Source organism: Meriones unguiculatus, chromosome 1, assembly GCF_030254825.1.
Source record: "Meriones unguiculatus strain TT.TT164.6M chromosome 1, Bangor_MerUng_6.1, whole genome shotgun sequence".
NCBI classification, from domain to species: domain Eukaryota; kingdom Metazoa; phylum Chordata; class Mammalia; order Rodentia; family Muridae; genus Meriones; species Meriones unguiculatus.
Genome location: NC_083349.1, coordinates 105,117,133 through 105,144,134, shown reverse-complemented (window position 1 = coordinate 105,144,134; position 27,002 = coordinate 105,117,133). Strand labels below are relative to the sequence as shown.

Sequence of the window (27,002 nt, the reverse complement as noted above, 5' to 3'; positions counted from 1 at the left end):
AAGACCCTTTTAAACATGTCCTCAGTCTTCAGCTTTAGCTCTCCTGCCTCCTAATTCCCTGGCAACTTGACCTGATTGAATTGAAAATCCCTCTCATGTATCTCCTAGTGTCATGCCTTGAGCCTGTCTCCCTCTTTCTCATACATCTTACTTGTTGGAAGACATCATACGCTCCCCTATTCAAGGCTTTCTACCTCATCACATCTGTAGGCTCACCCTACCTTGAATATCTACAAAGAAAAGCCATGCTAGTACACCATTCAAGGTGTGCTCCATAGCTTACCACGGTGTGCCCCATGAAACATTCTCTCAACAGAAAGCCCAAGAGGAAAACCCTTGACAGGTATCACAGTTTGAATCTGAAATATTCCCTACAAGGTTGTCTTTGGAACACCTGATACCTAGCTGATGGGATGGTTGTAAAACCTCTCGGAGCTGGGGTAACTGGTAAAAGTGGGTCATGAGGTCAGGGACAGGTTTTGACAGTTATACCTAGGCTTTGGATCTTTTTTCTCTTTGTCTCCTCATCTGTGGATAATGGTCCTCCCCACTCTTTCATCACCTGCTAGTCTGCTCAAGTGTATGAGGCCCATTTGTGGACACAATCTTCTGAAACCATGAGTTGAAACAAACCCTTCCTTCCTTCCTTAAATTGATTCTTCCAGGTATTGTGGTGATGGTGATACAAAAGTAACTTACACGGTGGGGAAGCAGGTTTATAAAAACTTGGATTGATGGACCAGTAACATGGATTTGTGGGTAAAGTTGCCTACCATCAAGCTTGATAACATGAGCTGAATTCCATGGTAAGACCCTGTTTCAAAAAAAAAGGGGGGAGGGGAGGAAGGAAGGAAGGAAGGAAGGAAGGAAGGAAGGAAGGAAGGAAGGAAGCAAGGGATGAAAGAAAGGTCCTAAGGGACAAGAACATACTATAATTAGTGAGTAAATAAATAGATGGGATGGAAGACTGATTGCCTCTGCCACTAATAAATATGACTGGTCACTTGGTAACTGGTACAATAATTGATCCAGTTAATAAATCATCGTGCTAATCAGTGCATGAAAGCTAGATGAAATGAGGTAGTCATATGACCACAAAGTACTTGCTCATAGATTATTAAATGTGAAGGTAAAAAGAGTTGCCTTTTGGGGAAGAGAATTAATGGACACCGCCTTAGCTGAAAGTTGAAAGTTCAGGTCAGTAATTATGGCAAAACTGATATGATCTATCTCTTAATAGAATACAACCCAGAGAAAGAACATTTCTTCTGGTAGTCCTTCCCAAAGAGCAGACTGAGAACCAAATTTTAAGACATCATGAGAAAAACTCAGAATTATTGTCACCCTAACAAATAGCTGCCCTGTTCACCTCAAAAATGGCAATGTCACTAAAGACTAAGGCAACACAGTTGCTGTGCAAGTTAAAGGAGATGAGATGAAAAAGCCATGACAACCATAGTCCAACTCTGCTGGCAGATGATAAGTGACATTAATGAGGAAATTATAATAAATTCACATGAGATACATAGCACCTTTTTTGTGCTTTCATATCAGAGCTGTATTTTCTGAATTCCATAAATTGGCTGTCATTCTCTAAGAATGTCTTTATTCCTAGGATAAAAATGAAAAGACATGTCTGAAACTCTCAATAATCCAGAAAGAATGTATGCTTTCTATATCTATACATATTTGTTAAGTACATAGAATTATTTGTAGATGTGTATATATTCACCTGTGCTTGTATATATGTGCATATTTAATATATTTATCTTGGAAGAAAGAGATAAAGGGGTGGACAAGGTGGCTCAGAGTGTAAAAGCAATTGCCACCAAGCTTAACAAACTGAGTTTTATCCCAGGGACCCACATGGTAAAAGAAGCAACTGGCTCTTCCGTGTTGTTTTCTGTCCACCTGCACACCGTGGTGCATACACATACATACACACACATGCACACACACACACCAATAACACATACAACATTTTTAAGTCTTTTTCAAAAAGAGAGAGAGAGAATAAAGCAAACATGACGAAAAGTTAACAGTTAGTGAATGTGGGCAAATAATATTCATTTAATATTTCCTTGTATTCTTGCCATTTTTCTTTAAAATACAAAGTTTGAAAATTATTTTAGTGCAGAGCTTTTGTTTCTCAAGGCTTTAAAAGCCACCCATCCATGCTCAAGACACATTAGCTGCGCATTTACTTGTACACAGTAAATGCTCAGTTTATATCTCCTGCTGATAGACTTTTGCAAACTTTGCCTTCTTTCCATTAGCTTGTCCACCTAGTCCGTGGATGGCCTTCTGGGGGACAAATGCCAGCTTTAAGAAAGCTGAGGTGCAAAGCCACCACAGCGAACATTCTCTGTCATCCACTTGCTTCCTGTTGGGATTTCTCTGGGGTGCCTCCAGCTACATCTTATCTTTCCAATCCTCCCGATTCTTCCACAGCCACTAAACCATTTCAATTAATCAGGGTAAGTTTACTAAACTCAGTAAGACTAGCAGAATCCTGACCCCAGGAAGGTGCGTCACCACGATGATTGTGAAATATTGGGCAGCAATTTCCTTCTAACAGTGACTCCAGAAGATAACAAGTCACCAGGGTCCACGCCACTCTCTGAAAATGCCACAGGCACTTTGTGTCTCATGCCTGGATCCCTCTCTAGCCCCCACTAATGCAGACAGAGCCGTTCACAGGGTCACAAACAAGGAGAGGAAGCAGCTCCCAGATGAGAATGAGCCACCATCTCTCTACAGCTTCTTTGGTAATTTCTTTGCACAAGATCTGTGGCCCAATGCCTAGAACATCTTGAAAAGGGAAATGACTCCCAACTTACTCAATCTGCCTCTGCTCACGCAGATTGCCCCGCTAGCTCTTGTTTATTACCACTTAGTGGCTTGGTCCTTACAGGCTCCATTGCCTCCTCCTCCTTCTGGAAATTTTCCAAGAGCTTTGTCTTTTAAATGACAAACATGGCCATCTTATTTATCGGGAGAACCTGACAGGGTTCAGAAGCTTCGAGAGAAAGAAGGGATTGGTATGATGCTAACCTCTAAACTAAAAACTAAAAATCTAAAACTAAAAATCACTTCTCTGCAGTGCAATTTCAGCAAAGCCAACCTCAAAAACAGTCCTCTCTAGAAACAGAGGACTGTAGCAAGCTGTTTCTTCAGAAGAACAATGGGCCACACAAAAATCAACAGCTTAATATATAATGAAACCTTAGAGTAGGACAGGACCTTAAGAGCCCTTGGATCCTGCTACTAACTCACTGGAAAAATTATTTATGAAAGCCCCAAAGACAACAACTTTGTGTGCGAGGTATTTCTAGAAAGCAAATTTAACAGCTGTTTCTTACACCCCATTATATAACTGCTGAGCACAAAAGAAGTTTAAAATATTGGGTGCAAAAGACCTACTGCCACCAGCTTAGGCATTTCGCCCTAACTCTTGTCTTGGTACCAGCTGCTCACCTCAGAAAAGCATCTCAGAGAGAGGTTCCTGGACCCAGGGATGGAATTACTCAAATCGAACCCAACAGGTTTTACAGTACCGGTGTTGAACTGGTTCCTGAAGTTTCCATGCTAGCTACCTAGACCTATCCCTCCAGTTTAAGTCCTTACAGATTCTCTGAAGCACATGCTCATTCTTGTAAATCCCCTCAGAAGTTACTCAGTTTCTTCAACCAACACAAAAGAACCAACATAACAAGACAAGTACAAGGGTTCTTCTTCGGAGACCCTCTGGCCCGCCTGTGGTTTACACTGTCCATGTAGCCAGTTACAGTAGGGAGTGGTGGCTCCTCTCCTCTGAGCTTGTTTATTCTCAAGTGGGGAGCTGAAGTGCTGTGCATATCTTGAGGGGAGAGGGAAATGGAACCTGAGACGACACACTTATGTTGCCCCTTTCTCTCTCTCTGTCCTGAACTGAAATTGGGAAGATTCTCAGGCTCCTGGGGATTTGTGATCCCCATACCATCCCCATGCACCAGTGACATTTAAGGGGTTTGCAGTATTTATATATAGCATTCAGAGATGGTAGAGGGGGAGTCCTTTATGAAATTAATAATAATAATAATGGCTTACCACAAGGTGTCAGTATATGTCCCCATGCAGTAAATCAGTTCTAGCTGTTAAATCTATGTAGAGGATACAGCAGAATCGATGGCTATGTGTGTTTTATATCCTGGCAGTAGCATGAAAGCACAGTAGCATGCTGCTGCTCTTACTAAAGAGAGCCATCAAAACACTAGGCTGGATTACTTAAACACATTTCTGCTGCTGCTCTTGGTAAAGAGAGCCATCAAAACACTAGGCTGGATTACTTAAACACATTTCTGCTGCTGCTCTTACTAAAGAGAGCCATCAAAACACTAGGCTGGATTACTTAAACACAGAAGTAGAAGAGTTTAGTGACTCCCCATATCACCCACACTCAGCTCCGTTTCTGTCTCTGAGCCAGTACGCCCACTCCCACAGGTGGACATACTTCTTTCTTCCCTCTCCCTTCCTCCTTGGCCCTCTGAGTGTCTTGCCTGTGTTCTTCTTGCTCTAAAGTTACCAAACTACAAAAATACCTTGTGAGGGATAAAAGGAGACCAGAACATATCAGAGAGGCCACCTAAGAGAGATGACGCATGACCCTTCCTAGACAGCAGGGACTCCTAATCAAAAGTCAACTCCTGCTTACCTTTTTGCCATTCACAAAGAAAACCAACTCGTCAGCTGTCATCGTGGGAGCCACTGGTGGAGCCACTGAGCTCCTGTGAGGTACCTGCAGATATCACCGCCCTGCAACTTGAAAGATACGCCTCCCAGCAAAATGAAGCCAACGTGGCCAATGGGAAAGCAGCAGCTCCAGGCATGGACAGTTCTTGGCAAGAGTCACAGGTTTACACAATCCAGGAAGGACCAGACAAACACACAACAAATCATACTCTCCGCTTCCAGTCAAAGTGCACAGAGGAAAGTGCGTGCATATATTAGCGAGGCCTGAGTCTTGGCACCAGATCTGGACTGTGAATTCTGGGCACCTGCCCTTGTGGAACCTGCTTCATCCTCCTCCCACTTGCCATACCAGGAAGAGAGGGGGAAGGAGCCGTTTGTCAGCTGCTGCCAGTGGAGCTGATTCACTCTCTTCCCGTCTACACTTGTTTTTTTTCACCAGTCCTGGCTTACACTACCACAGCCTTGCCACAGGCAATTCTCATGGCCTGGTGGAATATTCAGGTCCCAGACATGGAACCTGCTGTCCAGACTCAAACCCTGACCTTTAACTATACCTTGTCACTATACCTTGCAGAACTTAGCTGTTTCATCCTGGAAAGGGACATAAAAATGATATCAAAATCAGAAAGCTGAGAAACAGATGGTTTCTTGGGTGTGTCTTATAAACTTGCAAAGAACAGAAATATTTCTCGCTTTTGAAGGAGTATCCCCATCTTTGGAACAATCCTGATAACACGTCATGTTGGAAACTTTCACAACAGTTGCCCAGTTATCAGAGGAGCTCCACACACAGAAAAGAAAAATTCAAACACCAAGTAAACAAAGACACTTACACAACATAGTCACAGTCTGCTGATAGAGCTGAAACCCCAAATCAGCACCATTAACTCCTGAGGTAAATGCTTATGCACGGCGTCCACCCAGGCAACGCCAATGGGCTCACCCTGCTCCAACCCTTTCACTGCTTCATTCTAGCCCACCTTCATGTCAGCGTGTCCCCAGCCCTGCAGTCACTCAGTCACTCCAACAGCCTACAAGAGGACACTTCCAGGGCTCCTGGAAGACCACAGAAGAAGAAAGCAAGAGCATGAGTCAGATATGCCCGGTACAGCAACATCTTGAGAACCAGGACTCCAGAGACAGTCACAACCTCAACACAATGCCCCTCTGCCAGCGCAGCCCCCACAGAACCGGGCGTGAATTTATTTGTCAGTTGATCAGTGCCCCAGTTTGCTCCCAGACTATGTTGGGGCTTGTGCACCAAATGCCTGGGAGTTTCTCAGTCCAGGGCAGATGGGGGTGACAGTCAACATAAACCGGTGATTGTTAGTCAGAGTGGGATTCCCTACAAAATGGGTCATAGTGGCATGACTGGTTGTTGTGGCCATTGTTGTTGTCATTGTTGCTGCTGCTCTTCCTGAGACCAGGAAATGGGACTAAACATTCCAAATCCACGAAATCACAAGAAAGACATGTCCAGCCTAAAATGTCAATCAAGCAGAGACAGAGAAATCCTGGTCACAAAGGAAAAGGGTGGGGAGAGGGATTACCTAAGGTGTGTTTTGTCACTCTCCCTGTTCCTCATCCTCCTGTGATTCACCGACTCAGCCATCTTTACATCTTCCTGAGCTCTACCCTTTCACCTGGGCTGTCCACCACAGTCCAAAGGAAAGTTACGGAGGCTAGATTTAGTATTAGCTCCATCACTGTCTTGGGTTCGGTGGCCTCGTTTACAGACGTGACTTGCTATACCTACTTTGTAAAATCAGCTCTTCTGAAAATTAATTAAAGAGGCCAAACTGTTCCTGGCAGATGCTGGGCAAGTGCTATATGAGGGGTACAGGAGTGTGAAGTTGAGGGGTCTGTAACACCCACAATCTCCTTTCCCTGCCATAGTCTGAAGGGGCAAGAAACCTGACTGAGGTGCTACAGAAACAGAACAAACTGAAAGGGGAGAGGAGAGAACAGTGGTAGCTGACTTCAACCCTTGGGAATTCACCTGCCAAGAGACACAGACACAGGTCCAGAGAAAGGAAAAGGGGCTCTGAAGTTGGAAAGTTCACACCACACATCACCCCAACCCCATGGCTGCTGGTGCCTTGTGGTGCAAGAGACACCTTGGTACCACAGGAAGTAGACAAGCAGCGTGGGGAATGGGGCGCAGCTGCTGGGTAGGAGCGGTAAACCCCAAGACAGAGACTGTGGAGATATCGGAAATGTGGTAAGGAAACCCGAAGCTGAGAGATTCTCAACACTCCACACCCTGGCCACTGCAGAGAGAAGATACGTGGATGACAGGAAGCTTGTGGTAAAAGTTGGTGCAATGCCCTGGTGGACAATAGATACAGGATGGAGGCTCTCTCTTCTAATCAGAAAGAAGCAGTGATGGAGAACATATTTATTTCAGGTTATTGCTCATTTAGGTTCATAGATTTTTTATTTTTGTTTTCTATATATCTTATTCAGGTGTTTAATTTTTTAATTTAAACTTTTAGTATGTACACTCTTAATAATTGTGTTTTAAGTGTTCAGGAGGTGTCATGTAACTTGTACCTTACCAGGGAGAGCTCTTATGTCTTCCCTTTCCTCTAAACTTAATATAATATTTTCTCTACTGTTTTTCGTATATCTAAGCCATACACTTGATTTAATTCTTACTCTATCCTCTCCTATCCCATCCTCCATGCCCCTTCACTATCCTGCTTAAATATGTGGTATTCTCCCCCAACAAGAACTCCAGTACTCCCGTCTTCAAACTTTATAGGAAACACCAGTCAAAACCATAGTATTTTCAGCAGCTAACATGGGGACTTACGTTAAATGAACTTAATTGTCATTAAAGTCATCTTGGGTGAACATAAATCCAAGTGAGAATAAGCCACCAAAAAGAGTTACATAAAACAAAGAAGACAGCAGCAGTGGGAAATGGGAGAAGAGGTGCAAACAGGAGAACACATACTGCCCAAGAGATGCATAAGGCACCAAAAACAAAAAACAAACAAACAAAAAAAAAAAAAACAGAAAACAGAAAAGATGTAAGAAGATACTCTGCCACAACAACCCGTAGGACAACATCTTAACAATAAAAAACAAAGACGATAAGATGTTGAGCTGCACATACATGCCAAAAAAACAAGAAAAAAAAAGATTGCAGAGTTTTATAAAAAAATTATATAGATATAGATATAGATATAGATATAGATATAGATATAGATATAGATATAGATATAGATATAGATATAGATATAGATATAGATATAGATATATTCAAAGGCCAAATAGGGGACCCAAATAAACATGTAATGAATTTAGCTTAAATTATGAAATTGATTCATAATTTTAAAAAAAAAAGAAAGTTACCAATATGGCATGGCTGTAAGAATCAGTAAGTTGGAGGAAAAAAATTTAAAATGTAGAAGAAAAAAATCACCAAGGAAATACAGGTGCTGCAAAAGGAACAAGCAGAATTCTGGAAATAAGGGAATTAATCAAGTATGTAAATAATGCAGCAGAAAGCATCATCAACAAACTGCACCAAGAGAAGAATAAATCCCAAGAGCAGATGATAAGGTTAAGACAATAATGCATACAAGCATATAGAAGGAAAAGCTGGGCCAGGGAGATTTCTCATTGTTAAAATGCTTGTGTGAAGTGTAGGCTTTGAATCCTCAGAGACCACAGAAGTAGCAGGCAAACATGGGAGCCAGGTAGAGGCAGAAAATCTCCAGAGCAAGCTTTCTAGCAAGACTAACCATATTGGAAAGTTCTGAGTCTGACTGCGAGAACAGTGGACCTTACCATGTACGCACAAATGCCCAAGAGAACAAATCCAAGACTACATGGGATTGAGGGAGATGACAGAAAAATCAGATGTCTTGGACAACCCAGTCAATGAAATTTTAGCCAAGAATTGCCTGAATCTCAAAAGACAGATATCCAAGCAGAGGAAGCCTTCAGAACCCCAAACAGCCACAACCAGAGAAGAATCTCTCTGATATGTATCATAGTCAAATTATCAGAAATACAGAGCAAGGAAACCATAAGAGGAAAATGGCCACATACAGAGAAATAAACAGAATAACAGCTGATCTGATGTTAATATCATAAAAGCCATAAGAACACAGAATGCTATATTTGAGTCCTTAAAAGAAATTATTGTTAACCAAAATTGCTATACTGAAAATTAACATTTATTAAAAACAGATGAAGAAATAAAAACAAAACAAGAAATCAAAACAACAACAAACAAAACAACATCATAAAACTAAATAAATAAATAATTCATAATAACTAAGCCAGCACTAAGAAAAGTCTTTAAGAGTTATTACACACAGAGGAAGAAGGAAGACAGTTTCACAGATAAGAACAAAGGAAAGAATACATTCTATGAAAACAACAGATAAACAAAGGAGATCTGGAAAGGAATCAATCACGTCCAACACAGCAAACATCCAACACTGCCAGAAAAAGGAAGAAAAGAACTGCCAATCAGCCAGCCAGAACAGCAAGCAACAAAATCAGACAACAGCAAACCCTTCTCGCTATAGCCTTGAATGCAAACAGCCTTAAGACAGTAACTAAATGACATAGACTAATAGACAGGATTTAAAAACATGATCCAATTATCTGCGGTCTCCAAAAGACTAACATAGCTATCGAAGAAACCGAGAGTCAAAGGTTGGAAAGCGAACTGTCAACCAAATAGAAACAAGCTGGCAGAGCAATTTATCTGATTCTATAGATCTCAGACCAAAACTAGTCAGAAAAGATTGAGATGATCGACTGAGTATTAATAAGAGGAACAGTTCATCAAGAGGATATAGCTACCATGGATATTTAAGTCCTCGATCTTGTGGCTCCCAATTTTGTGAAACAAACACTAACAGGTATAGCAGACCACATAAGTCCAGGTACAGTAATAATGGAGGCTTCCGTACCCCATTGGTATAAGATAAGCCTTCCGAACTAATTATCAGCCAAGGGGCCTCAGAGAAAGACTACATCATAGATCAAACAGACCTAACAAACCTACAGAACATTCCACCCCACAGATAGAAATGAACAGTCTTCTCAGGAACACTTGAAAGCATCCCTAAAATTGAGCACATCATAGGCCACAACACAAGTCTTCATAAATACAAAAAAAAAAAAAAATCAACATGGGCAATGCAGATAGGTCCACATACATGGAAGCAAGCCAGATCCTCAGCCTTAGCCAAATGTGGAGTTGTTTGTGATAGAGAGCACTCACCATCGGGAAGGTGGAAGGCGGAAACCAGCTCCGTCTTTAAGGCGCGGCATTACGCAGCTCTCTACAGTTCCCCCTTTTTGTTTTAGACGCATCAGGCAAGAGTAGAGGTCTGATCTCTGATATTAGAAATAAATTGGGACTTTGTACTGATGTTCATTTAGGTGTCATCCACCCAAAGAGCATCAGACCTGTCTGATACCTTTTTCTCAGAGGCGGGACCTGGGGCATCAACCCGCATGCAATCAGGCTTGCTCTTCTCTGGGTCAAAAGCGGCTGACCCTGAGTGCAGTGCTTTGCCTCGCATCCTGAGCATAACATTTTAGCTTTTTATGGTAGCCAACCATGCTTGGGGAGACTGTCCTGCTTCAATGGCTGTAAAGGCCTGAATGATCATGGCTGCATTACGCTGTTGTGAGACTCTAATCTTGCATATACACCACAGGCAAACCAAGGAGACCAACACCAGAAGGCCTGCTAACACTCCCATGCCCGCGCATTCCTTCGGATGATTCATGGCTGCAGCAATCCATGATGATAATCCTGTGGCTAGTCCTGCGTCCACTCTGGTAGAATTTACTGTGATAATGGCCACTCTCAGCTGCTCCATCGTAGTATCGAATTCTCCAATCCAATTACCTAAAATATAGCTAGACAATTGTTTAGACAGATTTGCAGCACAGGAAAAATTCTCATGTTGTATGCTAGTGACACAAAGTCCAGCATACTTTCATTGACAGCCCGGTTGAGCCATTTGCCATAGGGTATCAATTTGCTCCTGCACGAGGTCAATCCTCTGATTGAACACCATCAAGCCTCCTTTTAGTTGAGCATTAATTCCTTTTTGTACATCTAAGGCATGAGCTACATTGGCTAAAAGATTATTCAGGGTCTGAGCAGTCTGCACAGTATGACTCATGGCTAATGCCATGGTGGTAGCTCCATGTATGTGGACCTATCTGCATTGCCCACGTGGCACGCTGGGGTTGGCTACCCAGAGGCTATTTAAGCTGTGGGCTGGCTTTCCCCAGGGTCCGATGATTGTTCAAGGTTCCTGAATAAACTGCATTGAAAAAAAATAAAAATAAAAAAATAATCCCCCATTACTCAGACTAGATGGAATTTTCAAGCTCTGTGGAATTATGACAGTATATCATAAATTTTGTCTACTAAAAAAAAAAAGTACTAGGAACTAAAATTGTAATCAATTGTTCCTAATAAACAAGGAGAATGTAAAAAAAAAAATCAAAATAATTTCCTGCATTATAGCAGATCACAGTGAACTAAAACTAGAAACCAGTATCAAGACTAACCTCAGAAAATATACAAATATTTGGAGACTGAACAATATGTTTTTGAATAAAAAAAAAATTGGTCAGTGAGAAAATCAGAACTTTAAAATTTCTAGAAACAACAAAAATGCCAACAGAAATGACCAGAATCCCTGGGATACAAAAGCAAGTCTGTCCTAAGAGCTTAAGCACTTACATTAAAAAGTCAGAGAGAGCTGGGTGTAGTGGTGCATGCCTGTGATCCCAGCACTCAGGGAGGCAGAGGCAGATGGATCTCCATGAGTTCAAGGCCAGCCTGGTCTAAAATCCAGGACAGCTAAGGCTACACATGCACACACACACACACACACACACACCAAAATAAATAAATATATACATACATAAATACATAAATAAATAAAACAGAGGGATCTCAATTAAACAATCCAATGAAACACTTTAGAAATCCTAGAAAACAAGAAAAAATATGCCCCAAATATAGCAGACAGAAAGTTATAATAAAAACCATGGAATAAATTTGTAAATTAAAGTTTAAGAGTACAATACATAGAATTAATCCAAAAATACTTCTTTTAAAGTATTTTTAAAAATTGACCAACTTCTAGGCAGATTAATCAAGAGTCACAAATTAATAAAATTAAAGATGAAAAGATTTTCTGAGACTGACATTCAACCAAGGACCATGTATGGATATAACCTAGAACCTCCACTCAGATGTAGCCTGTGGTAGCTCAGTAACCAATTGGTTTCCCAAAGTGAGGGGAACAAGGACTATTTCTAACAGGAACTCAATGACTGGCTCTTTGGTCTCCCCACCCCCGAAGGGAGGAGCAGTCCTGTTAGGCCACAGAGGAGGGCTTTGCAGCCAGTCCTGAAGATACCTGATAAAACAGGATCAGATGAATGGGGAGGAGGTCCCCCCTATCAGTGGACTTGGAAAGGGGCACGGTGGAGATGAGGGAGGGAGGGAGGGACTGGGAGGGAATGAGGGATTGGGACACGGCTGGGATACAGAGTTAATAAAATGTAAGTGATAAAAAAAAATAAAAATAAATAAAGTAATAAAAAAAATAAAAAAAAATAAAGATGAAAAGAGCATCATTATAACAACAAGCTAATGAAAGTATGTCATCAAGGACTGCTTTGACAATTTATTTTCTAAAATGTCCAAACTCATATGGTCTACCAAAATTAAAGCCAGAAGATGTAAACAGCCTGACCAGACCCAGGACAAACAAGGAGACTAAGGCAGAATTAAAAAGGCCTTCACAAAGTCCCAGAGCTGGACCTATTTATTGCTGAATTCTACCTAACTTTCAAGGATGATCTAATACCAATACTTCTCAAACTATTCCATAAAATAAAAATGGAACGAACATTACTGAACACATTCTACAGTGAAACCCCAATACCAAAACCAGATAAAACATACAACAAAAACGGAAAACCATAGAACAATCTCCTTGATAAATACAGATGCAAAAATTCCTCAGCAACAACAAAAAGGAGAAACTGAAAGAACATCCATCTCGCTAGACAGACAGAATTAATATTGTGAAGACGGCTTTCCTGCCTGAAGCAATCTACAGATACCACGCAAGGGTCATTAAAATATCAATGACATTCTTGACATAATTATAAAAGAACAATCCTAAACATGAATATGGAAACATAAAGAACATGGTGGACAACGCAATTCTAAGCAGAAATAATACAAACCAAAATTACCAAGTTGTTTGATTCAGTCTATCCTACAAAGGCAAAGTGTCAAAGGCAGCGCGGTATTGGCACAGAAAGCAGACATGTACTATTCAAAGGACTGTGATAAAGGACCCAGAGGTAAATGCACTCAGCTGTTAACATCTAAATTTTGACAAAGGTGTAAAAAGGCATACGCTTAAAAAACAATAGCCTTTTTCGTAAATGGTGTTGACAAAACTGGCTTTCTACTTGGAAAAGAAAGAAATTAGATCCGTATCTCCCACCTTGCACAAAAACTAACTACAACTGAATTAAAGATCCTCATTTGAAACTATTAATACTGAAATTAACAACAACAAAAAAATGCTTCAGGATGTAGGCATAGGCAAGAAATTTCTGAACAGTGTCCCAAAGGCACAAGAAACACCCCTAAGAATTGATAAATGGGATTAGACGAGACTATAAAGCTTCTGCATAGCAAATCAGCAGAGTAAACAGCCTACAGAACTTTGGGAAATCCTTGTCGACTGTATTCCAGCAAAGGGACTAAGAGCCAGAACATACAATGGACTGAGAAAAGTAAACACAAAAACTTCAAACTTTAAAAAAAAAAAATGGGCCAATGAACTGAACAAACAGTTCTCCAAAGAAAAACCACAAATTGCCAATAACTATTGTCTTCAAGTGCTCAACATCCCTAACCATCAAGAACATGCAAATTGAAACTATTTTTTTGAACAAGATAGAGAACAATAAAGAAAGACATCAAGTGGAAGCTCTGACAGCCACATGGACATACATCCACAGGCACAAGACATGTACCCAAGTACACCACATGCATTTTATATGGTCTGTGTGTCGGTGTGCCTGTGTGTGTGTGCACCTGCCCCAGAGCACACGTAGAGGTCAGAAGACAACTCACAGGAGTCACTTCCCTCCTACTGTATTGGTCAGGAGGACAAGAACTCACGTTGTTAGACTCTGCAGCAAGTATCTTTACCATCTCAGTGGTTCTTAAAATTTCAGATAAAATAAAATGACATGGAATTCCAGACAGAAAGGCGACCATCACACAAACAAATTACAGCAAATTCTGGAGACGACGTAGGAAGAGAAGAATCCTCACCCAGTGTTGGTGGGAGGCAAACCAGTGCCATCAACCATGTAAACCAGTGGGGAGACTTCTCCAAAAACCGAAGGCAGATCTGCCGTAGGGCCCAGCTATCTCACTCTTGAGCAACTAACCAAATGAGTCTGCATCCTGCCACGGAAGCCTCTGTCCATCTGTTTCTTTCAGCTCTTTTCACAACAGCAGGGAAATGGAAAAAGATGTCCGTCGGTAGACTAATGGGTTGAAAATGTGGTACACACTTGTATGTATACACAATATAGACACAATTTTTCCATAAGGAAAAATTAAAATGTAAAATGTAAAAATTTCAGAAAAATGGATCAAACTAGAAAACATATTAATCCGGGTAACCTAGAAAGACAAACACCCTCTAATATTCAGATCGAAGCTTCTAGTTGTTAAGCAAGTGTATCTAGACAGGAGCAAAAGTGGTGTCTTACTTACTCCTTTATTGCTGTGAGGAAAGCATGACTAAGGCAACTTACAAAAGAAATCATTTAATTGGGGGCTTGTTTACAGTTTCAGAGGGGCAGTCCATGATTATCATGACAGGATGATGGTGGTAGGCAGGCAGGCACAGAGCTGGAACCATAACTGAGAGTTTACATGCTAATCCCAGACAGTAGGCAGATATATACATATACATACATTATATATATGCGTATGTGTGTGTATACATAGAGAGAGAGACTGGGCCTTGCACTCTCCCTTCAACAAGGCCATAATAGCTCCTAATCTTTCCCAAACAGTTCCACTAACTGGGGACCAAGCATTCAAATATATGGGCCTCTGGGGCCATTCTCCTCAGACCACCACAATGCTCAGACAAAGCAATATGAGGCAGAAGGAAAAACATGGGAAAAAGAACAGAATACAAGAGTTATTAAAGTGGGAGGGATGAAAGAAAACATTGGAGACAGGAAGAGAAGGGAAGGAATAGGAGCACAGTGGGAGAATCAATCAAAACAAAGTACATATGAAAATGTCATAAGGAAACTTGTTATTTTGCAAGCTGATATAAATAAACTAATAATTATTTTAAAAGGAAGTTACATAAGACCTAGCTTAAATATGTTATTTATAGTAGATGTTCAGCACAGAGCCCTTCTCTGAACAGGAAGCAAAACTCCACTGTGCCCCTGTGGCACATTGAGGGTCAAGGGAGAGTACATTTTAACTATGAGTTCACATCATCCTTCAGAGATTTTATTTCCATGATCACCAGCTGGAAGCTCCAATAATAAAATTTGGCAAACACTTTGACTAATGTTACTTATTCATATTTGGCAAAATATTTGCAACCACTTTCTCTGTGACTTTGAATTTTTTAATTGACAAATAAAATTGTGTAGATGTATAAAATGTTTTGAAATAGGGTGTATTTTGGAATGGCTCACTTGAGCTGGTTAACATATGCAATCCTTAATTGCTAACATTTTTATGGTTTGAACATATCCTTGATTTTCAAAATGCTATGTGCTGTTATTGAATAGTCGCTGAATGTCTTCCTCTGACCTAACCACAACAACAAAAAATGTGTATTCTTCTACCAACATCTCTTCCATCTCTCCTCTCCCAGCCTCAAACGATGATGGTTTGACTCTCTACATCCATAAGATCAACTTTTCATATCCCACCTAGAAGTGAGATCCAGGGCTAAGCATCAAAAGGAATGTACCTCACTTATGTCACGGCCCACGTGGTCTCCTATGGCATCCTTGTTTCCTTTGCTGCACAGAAGCTCTGTAGTCTAATATAATCTTGGTCTTCTATTTCAGCTACAGCAACAGTAGCTGAAATAGAAAATGTTGATAGGCCAATGTTTATGGCAGAATTGCAGTTTGCTCTGTGGTTTATAGTTTGGGGTCTTGTGTTTTAGTCTTTCATGCCTTTTCAGCTGATTTTTTATATGATGTGATTTTTTTTCACCTTTATACACACTGATTACCACAGTAAAACAATGTATTCTGAAGTTAAGTAGCATGGTGCCTCTGGCTTTATGAAGTTTTTGCAATTGTCATTGGCTTTCTTCAGCATTTCTTTACCTATTTGAATTTCTTGTGTTTATTTGTGAATTTGTTTCTAAGTAATTTGAAATTGGAGAAATGGTTCAGAGGTTAAAAGGGCTTTCTGCTCTTCCAGAGGACCAGAGTTCAGTTCCAGTCCATCCGCCCCGCCCCCACTGACACACACAGAGATATATATTCAGACATACACACACACATATACATAAATTATATTCAGACATATACAAACACACATATACATAAATTAAAAGATACTTAAACATTTACAGCCTAGGTTTCTTTATTTTTCACATGATGATATTTCCCTTACCTACTTTCTAATGTTTCTTAGTTTTTAAAAATATATGTATACAATGAATTCTAATCATATCTGTACCCCCATCCCTAAAGTATATCCTTCCTGACTTCAAGCCTGCTTGTTTGTTTGTTTATAACCTACTTGATACTGCCAATATGCATAAGGCTGTAGGGTCATTCACACGGGCAGGGACAACCATTTTACCAAATAAAAAGGGAGGCCCCCCTCCCACACACGCACTAGCGGCCATCAACTCTCAGTAGCACTTCAGCAGGAAGCCCGCCCAGCTCCATGCTGGCATTTTTAACTAGCGTGATCTTATGCAGATCTCAAGCAGATAATCACAGCTGCTGTGAGCAGACGTCATGTCCAGAGGACGTTCCCCACTCTCCCCAACAAAGCTTTTGCACAGCTTCTTCTGTGGTGCCCTTAAGCAAATGCCCCTTAAAGCAGTCCTCAGTAGCACAGGTTACTAAAGCAGAGCAGGCCTGGCACTCAGGAAAACAGCAGCCCCAAGAGCCTGCTAGTGAGACTGCTTCTACTGTCCAGCTGCCCAGTCAAGCTGCTGACTCACTGGGTGTTCTCATTTCATTTCAGAGAAATGAAACTGCTTGAAATTATTTTAGGCATAGGCGACTTTAGATTTTCAAATTCTTGTATATCCTCGAATTAATAGTTAATATCCCCTTAAAAAGACAGATGTTACATTTTGTATTCACATATATTTTTCATTTGAATTCTAGGTTGATTAACATTATTATTTTTGTCAAGTGTTTTCTTGTGCCCTTGACCGCAAACTGAAATGTATCAAATGCTACAAAATCATCGAATTTTAATCACCCCTGTTATTGCCAATTGTTTAATACAGAACTTTCCTCAAAAGGTCTGTCAAGACTATAAGGAAAAATAGAAAGATTTGGGGTTTCTTTCTTTGTTTTTTTGCTTTTGGTTTTGTTTTGTTTTGTTTTTGCTACAGTCCCACAATGCCCTGAAATCTGTTGAAAAAAAAATACATTTGATATATATATATATATATATATATATATATATATATATATATATATACATATATGGTTTTTCAAGACAGGAATTCTTTGTGTAGCCCTGACTGTCCTGGAACTAAGTTTGGCATCACACTCACAGAGATCTGCCTGCCTCTGCCTCCCACCTGCCAGAATTAAAGGTCTGTGCCACCACCACAAGGCTCATCTATATTTTTAAAGGCTACATATGCACTAACCTGTATTAATGCCAAATCTTGTTCCTTCTCATAATCTCCTTCAGGAAAGGAGTTGTCTGCCTTAATGAGCGCACCTGGATGGAGCTGGGGAGCTAGCTCAGTGAGTAAGAATGCTTCCTATGCAAGCATGAGGGCCCGAGTTCATGCCATACTAGATGATATTTTAATGTGATGTTGGATGCAGCTCATCAGAGATTTGAGGCAAGCTGTCTAGTGCTTGCTGTGAGTGGGCTTGCTGCTGATGTCTTTAAATCAGCTAGCTTGATACCTCATCAAGCAGGTGAGTGGACCTGGAGCCTATTTCCCCAAGGGTCAGCCTGAAGTTTGGGTGCACAGACGCTGAGATTGAGTGAAAGTGTAGCCTTTAACCTTAGTCTACAGGGGCTGAACAAGTACTAGGATGCAACTTGAGATTCTAGGTTTCCCCTTGGCTTTTGACTGTGCCAGGAGGCTCAGTCTACAAGTTATGGCCTTAGAGCTATAGAAGCTTTCTTGGAAACAAATTTACCGGGCTACATCCAGTGTGTAATTCAAGGAAAGATCTAGTGCTCGCTTCCCTCTTCCTCCCCAAACTGGTAAGTCTCTCTCCGCTGAGAGCATGCGCCTGGGGGAGTGGAGACACACAATAAAAGCATCAGCCTGTTCCTTCCAGTTCATGCCTTCAATCTGTGCGATGCCCAGCCACTATAAACCCGTACTGGGCTGCCTTACCTCTTGGGAAGGTCTTTTCAAGTGCAGATGTATGTTCACACTGATGTTCTTGCAGGAGTATGAACACCAGATGTTGTCATCTTGCGAAGGTCAGTTCCCTCTCTCTGTGACTTCTCAGGCTATCGAAATATAGGGGCAAATAACCTAAAATGGGGATTTTTGTCCAACTAAAGGTTCCACATGTGCTTTTAGTGTTATAACAAACCCTGACATTTGAGGTGTGTTAATAGAAATTTATGATCTGAAAATAGGCCCACTATAACTTAGAGTGCTTTGCGTTAACTTACCCCGCTTTCATAAGAGACATCTTGGCTCACAATAAACACACCACATTAGCACACAGAGTCCCAGAGTCCACAGAAAGCACAGATAAACCCCAGCTCCTCCTTGAAACAGGCTCCTGCCCCATTGGAGCATCATTTTCAGGAAACAGAAAGTGATCAGAAATATAAACTGCTGCTGAGATCACATTCTTGTTTCTGAAAGCAAGGCATCCCTCAAGGCCACACACTCCCTGCTCAAAAGTTCATTCAGACAAGGCTTCAGAGCTCGTCCCAAAAGCCAGTGTTGAACCTACAACAAAATTCTTTCCTGGTGTTGTCTGTGCCTAGGTCACTCACACTCTTGTTGTCACCAGCTCCCTGTTGCAATGTGAGCCTTTGTTGTGGTCTGTGCACTCCCTGCTTGTATCTTGATGTACATTCTTATCTGCAATGCCATGTTTGTTTTCTTTGTTTGCTACGAATTTTACTTGCAAGGAGAAGGAAACTTCGCTTTTGATCTGTTCCGCTGTTCTGAATCATCTTGCACTAAAACTGATTATGCTCTGACATATGCTTTGCTCTGGACAAAGCATATGTGTCCTCAGGACATCACTGCCCAATGTCCATCTTCTGCCCGGCCCTGCCAGACATTTGTGTTACTAAACTGGCCTTAATAACAGTCCTTGACACCTGAATAGCATTTTTTCTTATCCTTTGAATTCATTTGATCCTTCTAATAGCCCTGTGATGTGAACAAGGGAGTTAATATCATATGCCCTTTCCAGACAAGCAAATGAAGACAGGCAACGTGGACTTTCCAACTGTTGCAATAGAGTGCCGTTCCTACATCTGCGGACAACTTCTCAATAAAAAAGTCATCTCTTGGATGAAACCTCAATAATAAACCAGGATTCACTGCAGCATCCATAGCATCCTCAGTCTGCCTGAATTGCAGGCTCCTGGCTGAGTAGTGTCCTTTCTAATGCCTAAATGTCAGCTCCTGGGACGAGAAATAGACTATCTACCACTCTCTGTCTGGGGCTAAGACAGGGCTAACAAGTCTCAACAAGCCCTTGCTGAACTGAGTCTACCATGAGCTAGGTTCTCAGCACTGTTTGACCTCTGTTTTTCTCTAAGCATAGGGCTTTCTACATCACCATTTTTTGTTTGTTTGTTTGTTTGTGACAGAGTTCCTCTGTTGTAGCCTTGGCTGTCCTGGACTCACTTTGTAGACCAGGCTGGCCTCAAACTCACTGAGATCCTCCTGCCTCTGCCTCTCTGTGGGCTGGGTTCACAGGCACGGGCCACCGCGCCCGGGCTCACACCTGCCATTTAATATATTCTTAGCACCAGTTAACTTCCCTCACCGACTTTTCTCAACCTAATCAGTTCCTAGAAAATCAGCTAGTCTTCCCTAGTGTATTATTCTCTAGCAACATTCTATTTCTCTTTGCTTTTTCAAAACACATGGCATATAAAAATATTCACAGAGTCAAAAACCAAAATATTTTTATCATAACATTATTTGTACACAGCACACAGAAACTCAAGGGTTCAAAAAGCTTCAGAAGCAAATTAAAAACCACTATGGCTTTAAATTTAAATTTAAACCACTTAACTCAATATTAAATTTACATTTAAGTTCTTGCATAATCCTCTTCGGCTTTGACAAGGTAATCTGTACTAAGTAAACTGCTCGGCCTCAGCAACATAGGGAGAGATGACAGTTTGGTGGTTGGGACTAGCAGAACCCCTGGAAAAATCTCTTTCTAATCTGAGTACTCTCAAATCTTCCAGAAAGGAGACTCCTTGGCTTCCTCGATGGCTCAAAGAATTGGCTCACAGATGTAGACAATCCCAGCCAGCGGGGAACCAACGGGGACGTTACATGTACATCTCTTGCACCTCTCACTCCCCTTCTTTGGTTTCTTTTCCTTACTATCGGCTGAAATGCTACACAAGAGAGGCACGTGTCTCTGCACAAAGGGAATCCCCGTGCAAGGGTTGCTCTACCTGCCTATCAAATGCCCACGCTCTCTTCTGCTACTGAAGCATTGCTGTGGGAGAGCCACTGCACACTGAAGCTATACAGGACGGGTGTGGAGTCCTCACACGTGGGTAAGGGCAGATGGCTGAGGTTTCAGGAAGGCAAATGGGTGACTGAGCTGTGCCCAATGTCCAAGCTTCTATTCTTGATTTTTTCCCCTACTGTTGGACATCAATATCAATGTCCAGAATGACCTTAGAAGCCACGTACCAGAGATAACACCATTTCTAGCCTGACTCACTCCTTAGATGATTCCTCGGGCTGAACGCCTCTCTTCCCCAGTTGGATCTATATACATAAAATTTTAATCTAGTTTAAAAGGATAAAAATAGCTAACAAGAACCATTACCTGGATGGAATAGACATAACCAGCAGTCTCCCTCTCACCCACAATTTTCATTTTTATTATTTCACTTACTTATTATCAACCATGATCTAAAAACATCAGTGGAAATTTTCAGACATAAATAATCTGTGAGGTTGACGTTGCCTCCTGTTTGGAGTAGTATGGCAATACCTCAGGGATCTGGCCCCACTCTTCCAGAATGAGTCATCCGTCCAGGACATCCTCATAGTGCACAGTCTGACACTGTTTATGCTCAGATAACCTTTGTTTTAATGTCCCCCAAAGCACAAGTCTAGTGATGCTGGAAATCAAAATATGCCACAGAGAAGCCAGAACATGCTTTTTTAAATGAAAAGGTTTGCGTGCTAGGAAAACACATAATAAATACAGGATTCGGTGCCATTCATGGTTTAAGCATGCTGGAATATGTCCCTACATACCAGAAGAATTAGTATGATCCTGGAAATGTTTCATAACCATGAATGAAAAATAGAATAAAACAATGACAGAAATGGCAGACCCATACATGGGAAGTCTGGCTTGCTCCTATGTAAAGCTGCATAAATAAATGTTGTCACCAGTGATCATGAGTTCCTATGTAGAAGAACTTTGGGCTCTAGGTCTTAGGTGTCCCAATCCCTATATTTTGTTTTAAAAGATGGGCTTTGCATGTCTTAGACATCTATTTATTTATCAACTTTAATGAGACTTGCCTTTTGTCAGGTATTGTGCTGAATACTCATTAAATACTGGGCCAAAAAGGGCTTAGGAATGTTGTTATTGTATTTTATTATATGTTATTGTACCCATGATGCTCTGGATCCTCACTGTAGAAATTGATCACTTGCTACCTGTTTTGCAAACATCACCACTCCCTCCAGGAAGGATACTGAGTGCAGATTTACATAATAACATATGTAAAGTGGCAGCTTCTGTGGGCTCAAAAGATCACCTGCCACTCCCATTCTAACTGTCTTTATTCTAGAACTCTCCAAAGGAATGCACCGTTGAGACTGTTTTTTGCTTTGCTTTTCCTTTAAGACTGTCCTCTGTCCTACAGAAAGAGGTCCAAGGGCGCTGGAGAGAGTGCAAAGTAATTAAGAGCACTTGCTGCTCTTGCAGAGAACCACGGTTTGGTTTTCAGCATCCATACAAGAGCATCACAATGTTTTAAGGGATTCAACATCCTCCTCTGACTTCCACATGATACCCATAGAGTCATACACAGGCACACATAGATGTTAAACAAATAAACAGATATTTAAAAGAAAGCGACCCACTGCTTATATTCTCAGGAGAATATAATATATATATATTATATTATTATGTATTATTATATATATTGTATATTATATATTATATATTATATAATAATATATAATCCACAAAGGAGAAAAGTTCCCAGAGCAAACTGACCACCTCAGACTTATTAATTGGAGAACATTCAGTTTTCACAGTACTCAAGAGAGGGCAAAGAACTTGGGCAGACTTGCCCATTATCTTGTATTGTGTACAAGTCACTCATTGATGCTATTGCTCATGCTTAGCTTAACCTGTGGGAGTGGGAATCAGACTTTCCTTGCATCTTGTATTGAAAGATTAGAGTTAATTCCTGGGGCTGAGGCAGAATCATAAGACCACATTCCTTTCAGAGCAGAGGGCTAGCCCAGAGGCTAAGACAGAATCACAAGACCACATTCCTTTCAGATAATGGGCCAACAACAGTCCCCACCCAGATAAACCTCAGGGTATGACTGGAGTCACATGGCCCCTAAGAACTAGAGGTCAGATGTCTCCCAGGTAGCTAGGCCCGTTAGCAGTCCTGGTGCCTAAAAATAGACCAATCATTTTAAAGGTCAGCTTCCCTAGAGACCACCCCACTTGCATTTTGTTCCTCTTACCCAATCCTGTAATGCCAAAGCTTGTACTACCCCACTGGCATTTTTGTTCCTTTAAAAACCTTGATCTCCCAGAGCCGGGGGTCGCTTGCCCATATGTCTTTGTAAAGGGCAGCCACCCAGCTCGAGCTTGTAATAATAAAGACCCTCGTGTGTTTTGCAACGGAGTCGATTCCTGGAGATCTTTTGGGGGCTTGCAAACTGGGTATAACATTTGGAGGTCCCACCGAGATTCCAGGGCCCCCCAAGACCTCAGGACTGATTCGGAGGGTCTCATACCAGCTGGTAAGTGTGGTGTCTGTGTCTCCGTCTCTGTCATTGTCGCTTTGTGCAGTGTGCAGTGTTCCTGTTGGCGCCTATCTTCTGAATTCTGTTCTGCCTCGAGGCATCTGTATGAGTGACTAATGTGATTTGGACAGACGTGTCAGACAATCACAGTCACTGAAGTTGGGAGACACGTCCCCCAACTTCATCAGTATCTGGAGGTGGTCTAGAGCCACCCACCACTCTGAGGCTTTTGTGGCAGAGGAGCCAGAGTGGGAATCTGAAGGTCTGTTTTTACAGTACCTTACCCAGGAAGGGACTTAGGCCCATCTTGGAGGAATTTCTGTAAGGCCTATGTTCGACCAGCCTGATTAGTCCCGGGAAATTTGGCCAGCTGTCTCAATGTCTCTGTGCAGTATCTGTGTCTACCTTCTGTTTTCTGTTCTGAAAGGCCTCACGAAGCTTGTTTAAAATGTGTGCCTATGTGTTTATTAAATCTGTAAACGCATATGTATATGTTACCACGTGTTATGAAGTGCCTCAGTGTCTCGTCGCCATCTTGACTTTACCATGTGATTTTATAATGTGACCACCATCTTGGTATGGATAAAAAAAAGGAAACCTTGGTCAAATAATTCTCATTTCCTTCTAGGTTAAAAGGATGACTTATTTTAAATTGGTATTGGTTTTAGACATTAAATTGCTTGCACTGGTAAATTCTGGTTTTAAAATCCGGTTTTGATTTTAGAGATTATGTTTATGCCTTGTGACTTCTCTCCTAAAAAAGGGGTACTTTATTTTAATATTGCAAAAACGGGTTTTAAAAAGTTTAAATGTTTAAGGCTGTAAAATGTTTAAAGTTTATCAGGCATTTGGGTATGACAATGATCTTGGGTATTTATTTTATCAATTTTACTAAATAAAACCCTGCCGTATTGTTTGTGCTAATTGAAAAAGATTGCAGTTTTTAAAATGTATCTTGTGGAGAGCAGTTTGTTTGATAAGCTGCTTTGTTTATGGAAAAACATGTTTACACCCTGTTCTTTACCTTGAGACAAAGAAAAGAGGAAGTTTCACCAAGTTCCTTAAAGCTTGTTCTAAGTTCCTTAGAGTTTGTTTGTTACCTTTATGTTATCTGCTACAGGAAAGTTATTTAAAAAAAAGAATTTGGCAATCTCAGAACTCCTCTTTGTAGTAATGTAACTTGTTTTTGCTTTGCCTATAAAAAGCAAATCGTAGATGCTGGGCTCCAGCAAGATCATGTTAGGATAAAAAGGATTTTGATAAGAGTTTTTATGTTGTCTGAAAAGCAAGAGAAAAAGCAAAAAAGTAAAAATGTCTGGTTAAGCCAGAAAAGAAAAGCTAGGAACCTGAAGCTATATAGGATGTTGCAGGTTAGTAGATGTGTTATAAAAAGCCAGAGAATTAATATGATTTAAAAAAGAACTATATTTAAATATGTTATAATTCATTTAAAGGGCTGGTGATTATTCATTACAAAATGTTTTTTATGCTCTTTTAAGGGAAAAAAATTCTAGCTGATAGGTTTGGTATGGCTAAAATAATTCTTGCAGTTTAAAATTGTTCTGTACTGTTCTGTTATGCTGTTGGTTCTAAAACTTATTTGATCACTAAGAACTTTTGGTTGTGGGGAATTATAAATGCTCCACAGTGTTTGCTGTATCATCAGCAGCACCTAATGGCTATGCTTGGTATTGTCAGTCGCAGGCTGTGCTAGCACATGGCCAGCCGCCATGATGGTTCAGCAATAGAGAGCGTGTGAAGCTGTAGTTTGGCTGCCATATTTGTTTAGGGCTTCCAGCTGAGTTCAGTTACACGTGGCCAGCCGCTATGCTGATCCGGAGATAAAGAGGGTGGAGCTATGATTTTGCCACCATTTTGTTTAGGTATCTCAGTTATCTTCAGTCATATTAGTGCTAAATGCAAAGCTTTTCACTGTTCAATTTTAATGCAAGTGGTAGGAGCAGCAAGATTTGCTAGACTCTCTATGAACTGTATCTGATTAAAAGGTTTGCTTTGATTTTAGTTCAGAAAGAGCAGATTTAAAGTCATGCTAAATACTGTAGTTGAGCCTTACCTAATCTCTTCGTTCAGGTTTTTTTTAAGGTTAAGCCTAGGATGGATAACTATGAAGTTTGCCTATTTGTCTTAGAATATATACTTCTAGAACATGCATCTCGGAAATATGCTAAAATTAGAGATCATAGCATTCTGTTTTATAGGACACAGTTTAGAGCAGATGATAAAAACAGAGTAACTCAGATATGCTGGCCCTCAAGCTTGTCAGAAATCTGAATATGGCATTTTAACATGTGTAAACTTATTGAGACAGGAAGTCCCGAAATCCTGGCAGTAGCTCCCCCAAGGTCTCAGAGAAGATTTGGGCACAATGACAGATGACTGCTACTCTGGATTGCAGTATGCTAACCACTGAGCAATACTGCCTCAACTGGCCCACTGCTAGGGCCCAGCCAAAACTGTGGACACCTGGAGTCAATGTTTCATGTTGCTAAGGGCGAGGTGAGGCCATTCTCTCGTTTCTTTCTCCACAGAAACAGTCTCTCATCTTATGTGCCTGGCAGAACTGCCTCTGTTCAGGATGCCGTGAAACATAGGAGCCAGGGACACTGCCTAAGTAATGGACTAACTAGTCATCCCTGTCATTTTAATTGGCACATGGATTGGTATATTTATTTAGCTTATAATTTATCCTTCTCAGGTCTCTGAACACCTTGACGGCTATGCTAAGCTTACGGTAGCTTTGCAGCTAGAGAGAAGACAATTAAATCCACTGTTAGCTCATTGATCAGTTCATTAGCTAAAACTACTAGGTACTAGATCTCTTATTTAAAAGAAAAACAGGTTTGCCTTGCTCACAGGACTCATGTTAGTTGTATTTCCTTTTGTGTACTAAAATTCATGAGTTTCAGGATGCGACCTGGATCTGGCATAGCTCAAAAGGATCGCAGATGAGATTTTCCCTGGTCTTCCCCATTTAATAGACAAATTTTAACTTCTGTCTCCAGTCTAAATTTGTCTCAGCAGATTTTCATCTGTTTAACTCTGTTCCGGGATCAGCTGTGGACTACAAGCTGAAATCTGGACTTTCTGGAAACTGACCTGATTGCTCCCTGCCTCTTTGGGTGGATCAATGAACCAGATGCTTGGGACTTCCCCATTGCCCAGCCTTTGACTGGCATTTCAGCCTCCCTAGTCCCTGATGCCTACGGTCCAACGGTCAGCTCGAAGAAGCTCCAGAAGACGGATCTTCGCCCAAATCCCCCCTAGCAGGCTGAAATGCTAAGTCAAAAGGGGCTCCCTGGCATGAGCTATTATCTTGGACATCTGCTTAGCTGAAATAAAAACTAATATTGCAGCAACTGGGCTAAAAGCCTAGAAAGACCCTAGAAAGAATAATAGTTCTCCTTGGCTTACTACCCCTATATCTACCCTGAAGGGACCCCAGATCCCATTATAAAAAATAAAGCCATAAGATACAAGGGGTCATATCTGGAAGACCCAAGATTGGGTCTTCAAATGATCATGGGAAAGGGGGAAATGAGAGACAAAAAGATAAAGTAGCAGCGAGTAGCAGCGATCGTTAAGACGGTAGAGTAGGTGCGGTATAGCAGTTAGTAAATTCCCTGAGGGGAGAGCTACTGCTGGTTCTTTCCCCAACCACTAGAGATACAGTTGCTAGGAAATTGGACCCTCCCCCTAGGGAGGGACACCTGGTCATTAATGGTCTGGGAACCTTCCTATAGACAATCGATTCAAAATGTA

General features: G+C 41.1%; 1 protein-coding gene across 2 annotated transcripts in view; it reads right to left on the bottom strand.

Annotated features, from left to right (window-relative positions):
• Xdh (xanthine dehydrogenase) overlaps window positions 1–4,942 on the bottom strand; it is a 65,569-nt gene extending 60,627 nt beyond the window's left edge. Inside the window, exon 1 of one of the 2 annotated variants that reach the window (XM_060364601.1) lies at window positions 4,694–4,942. In XM_060364601.1, the coding sequence (XP_060220584.1) occupies window positions 4,694–4,735 (42 nt within the window). In that variant the 5' untranslated portion in view covers window positions 4,736–4,942. The remainder of the gene's footprint in view (window positions 1–4,693) is intronic. The other variant, XM_021651204.2, reaches the window with a different exon arrangement.
• Between the last annotated feature and the right edge of the window lie 22,060 nt (window positions 4,943–27,002).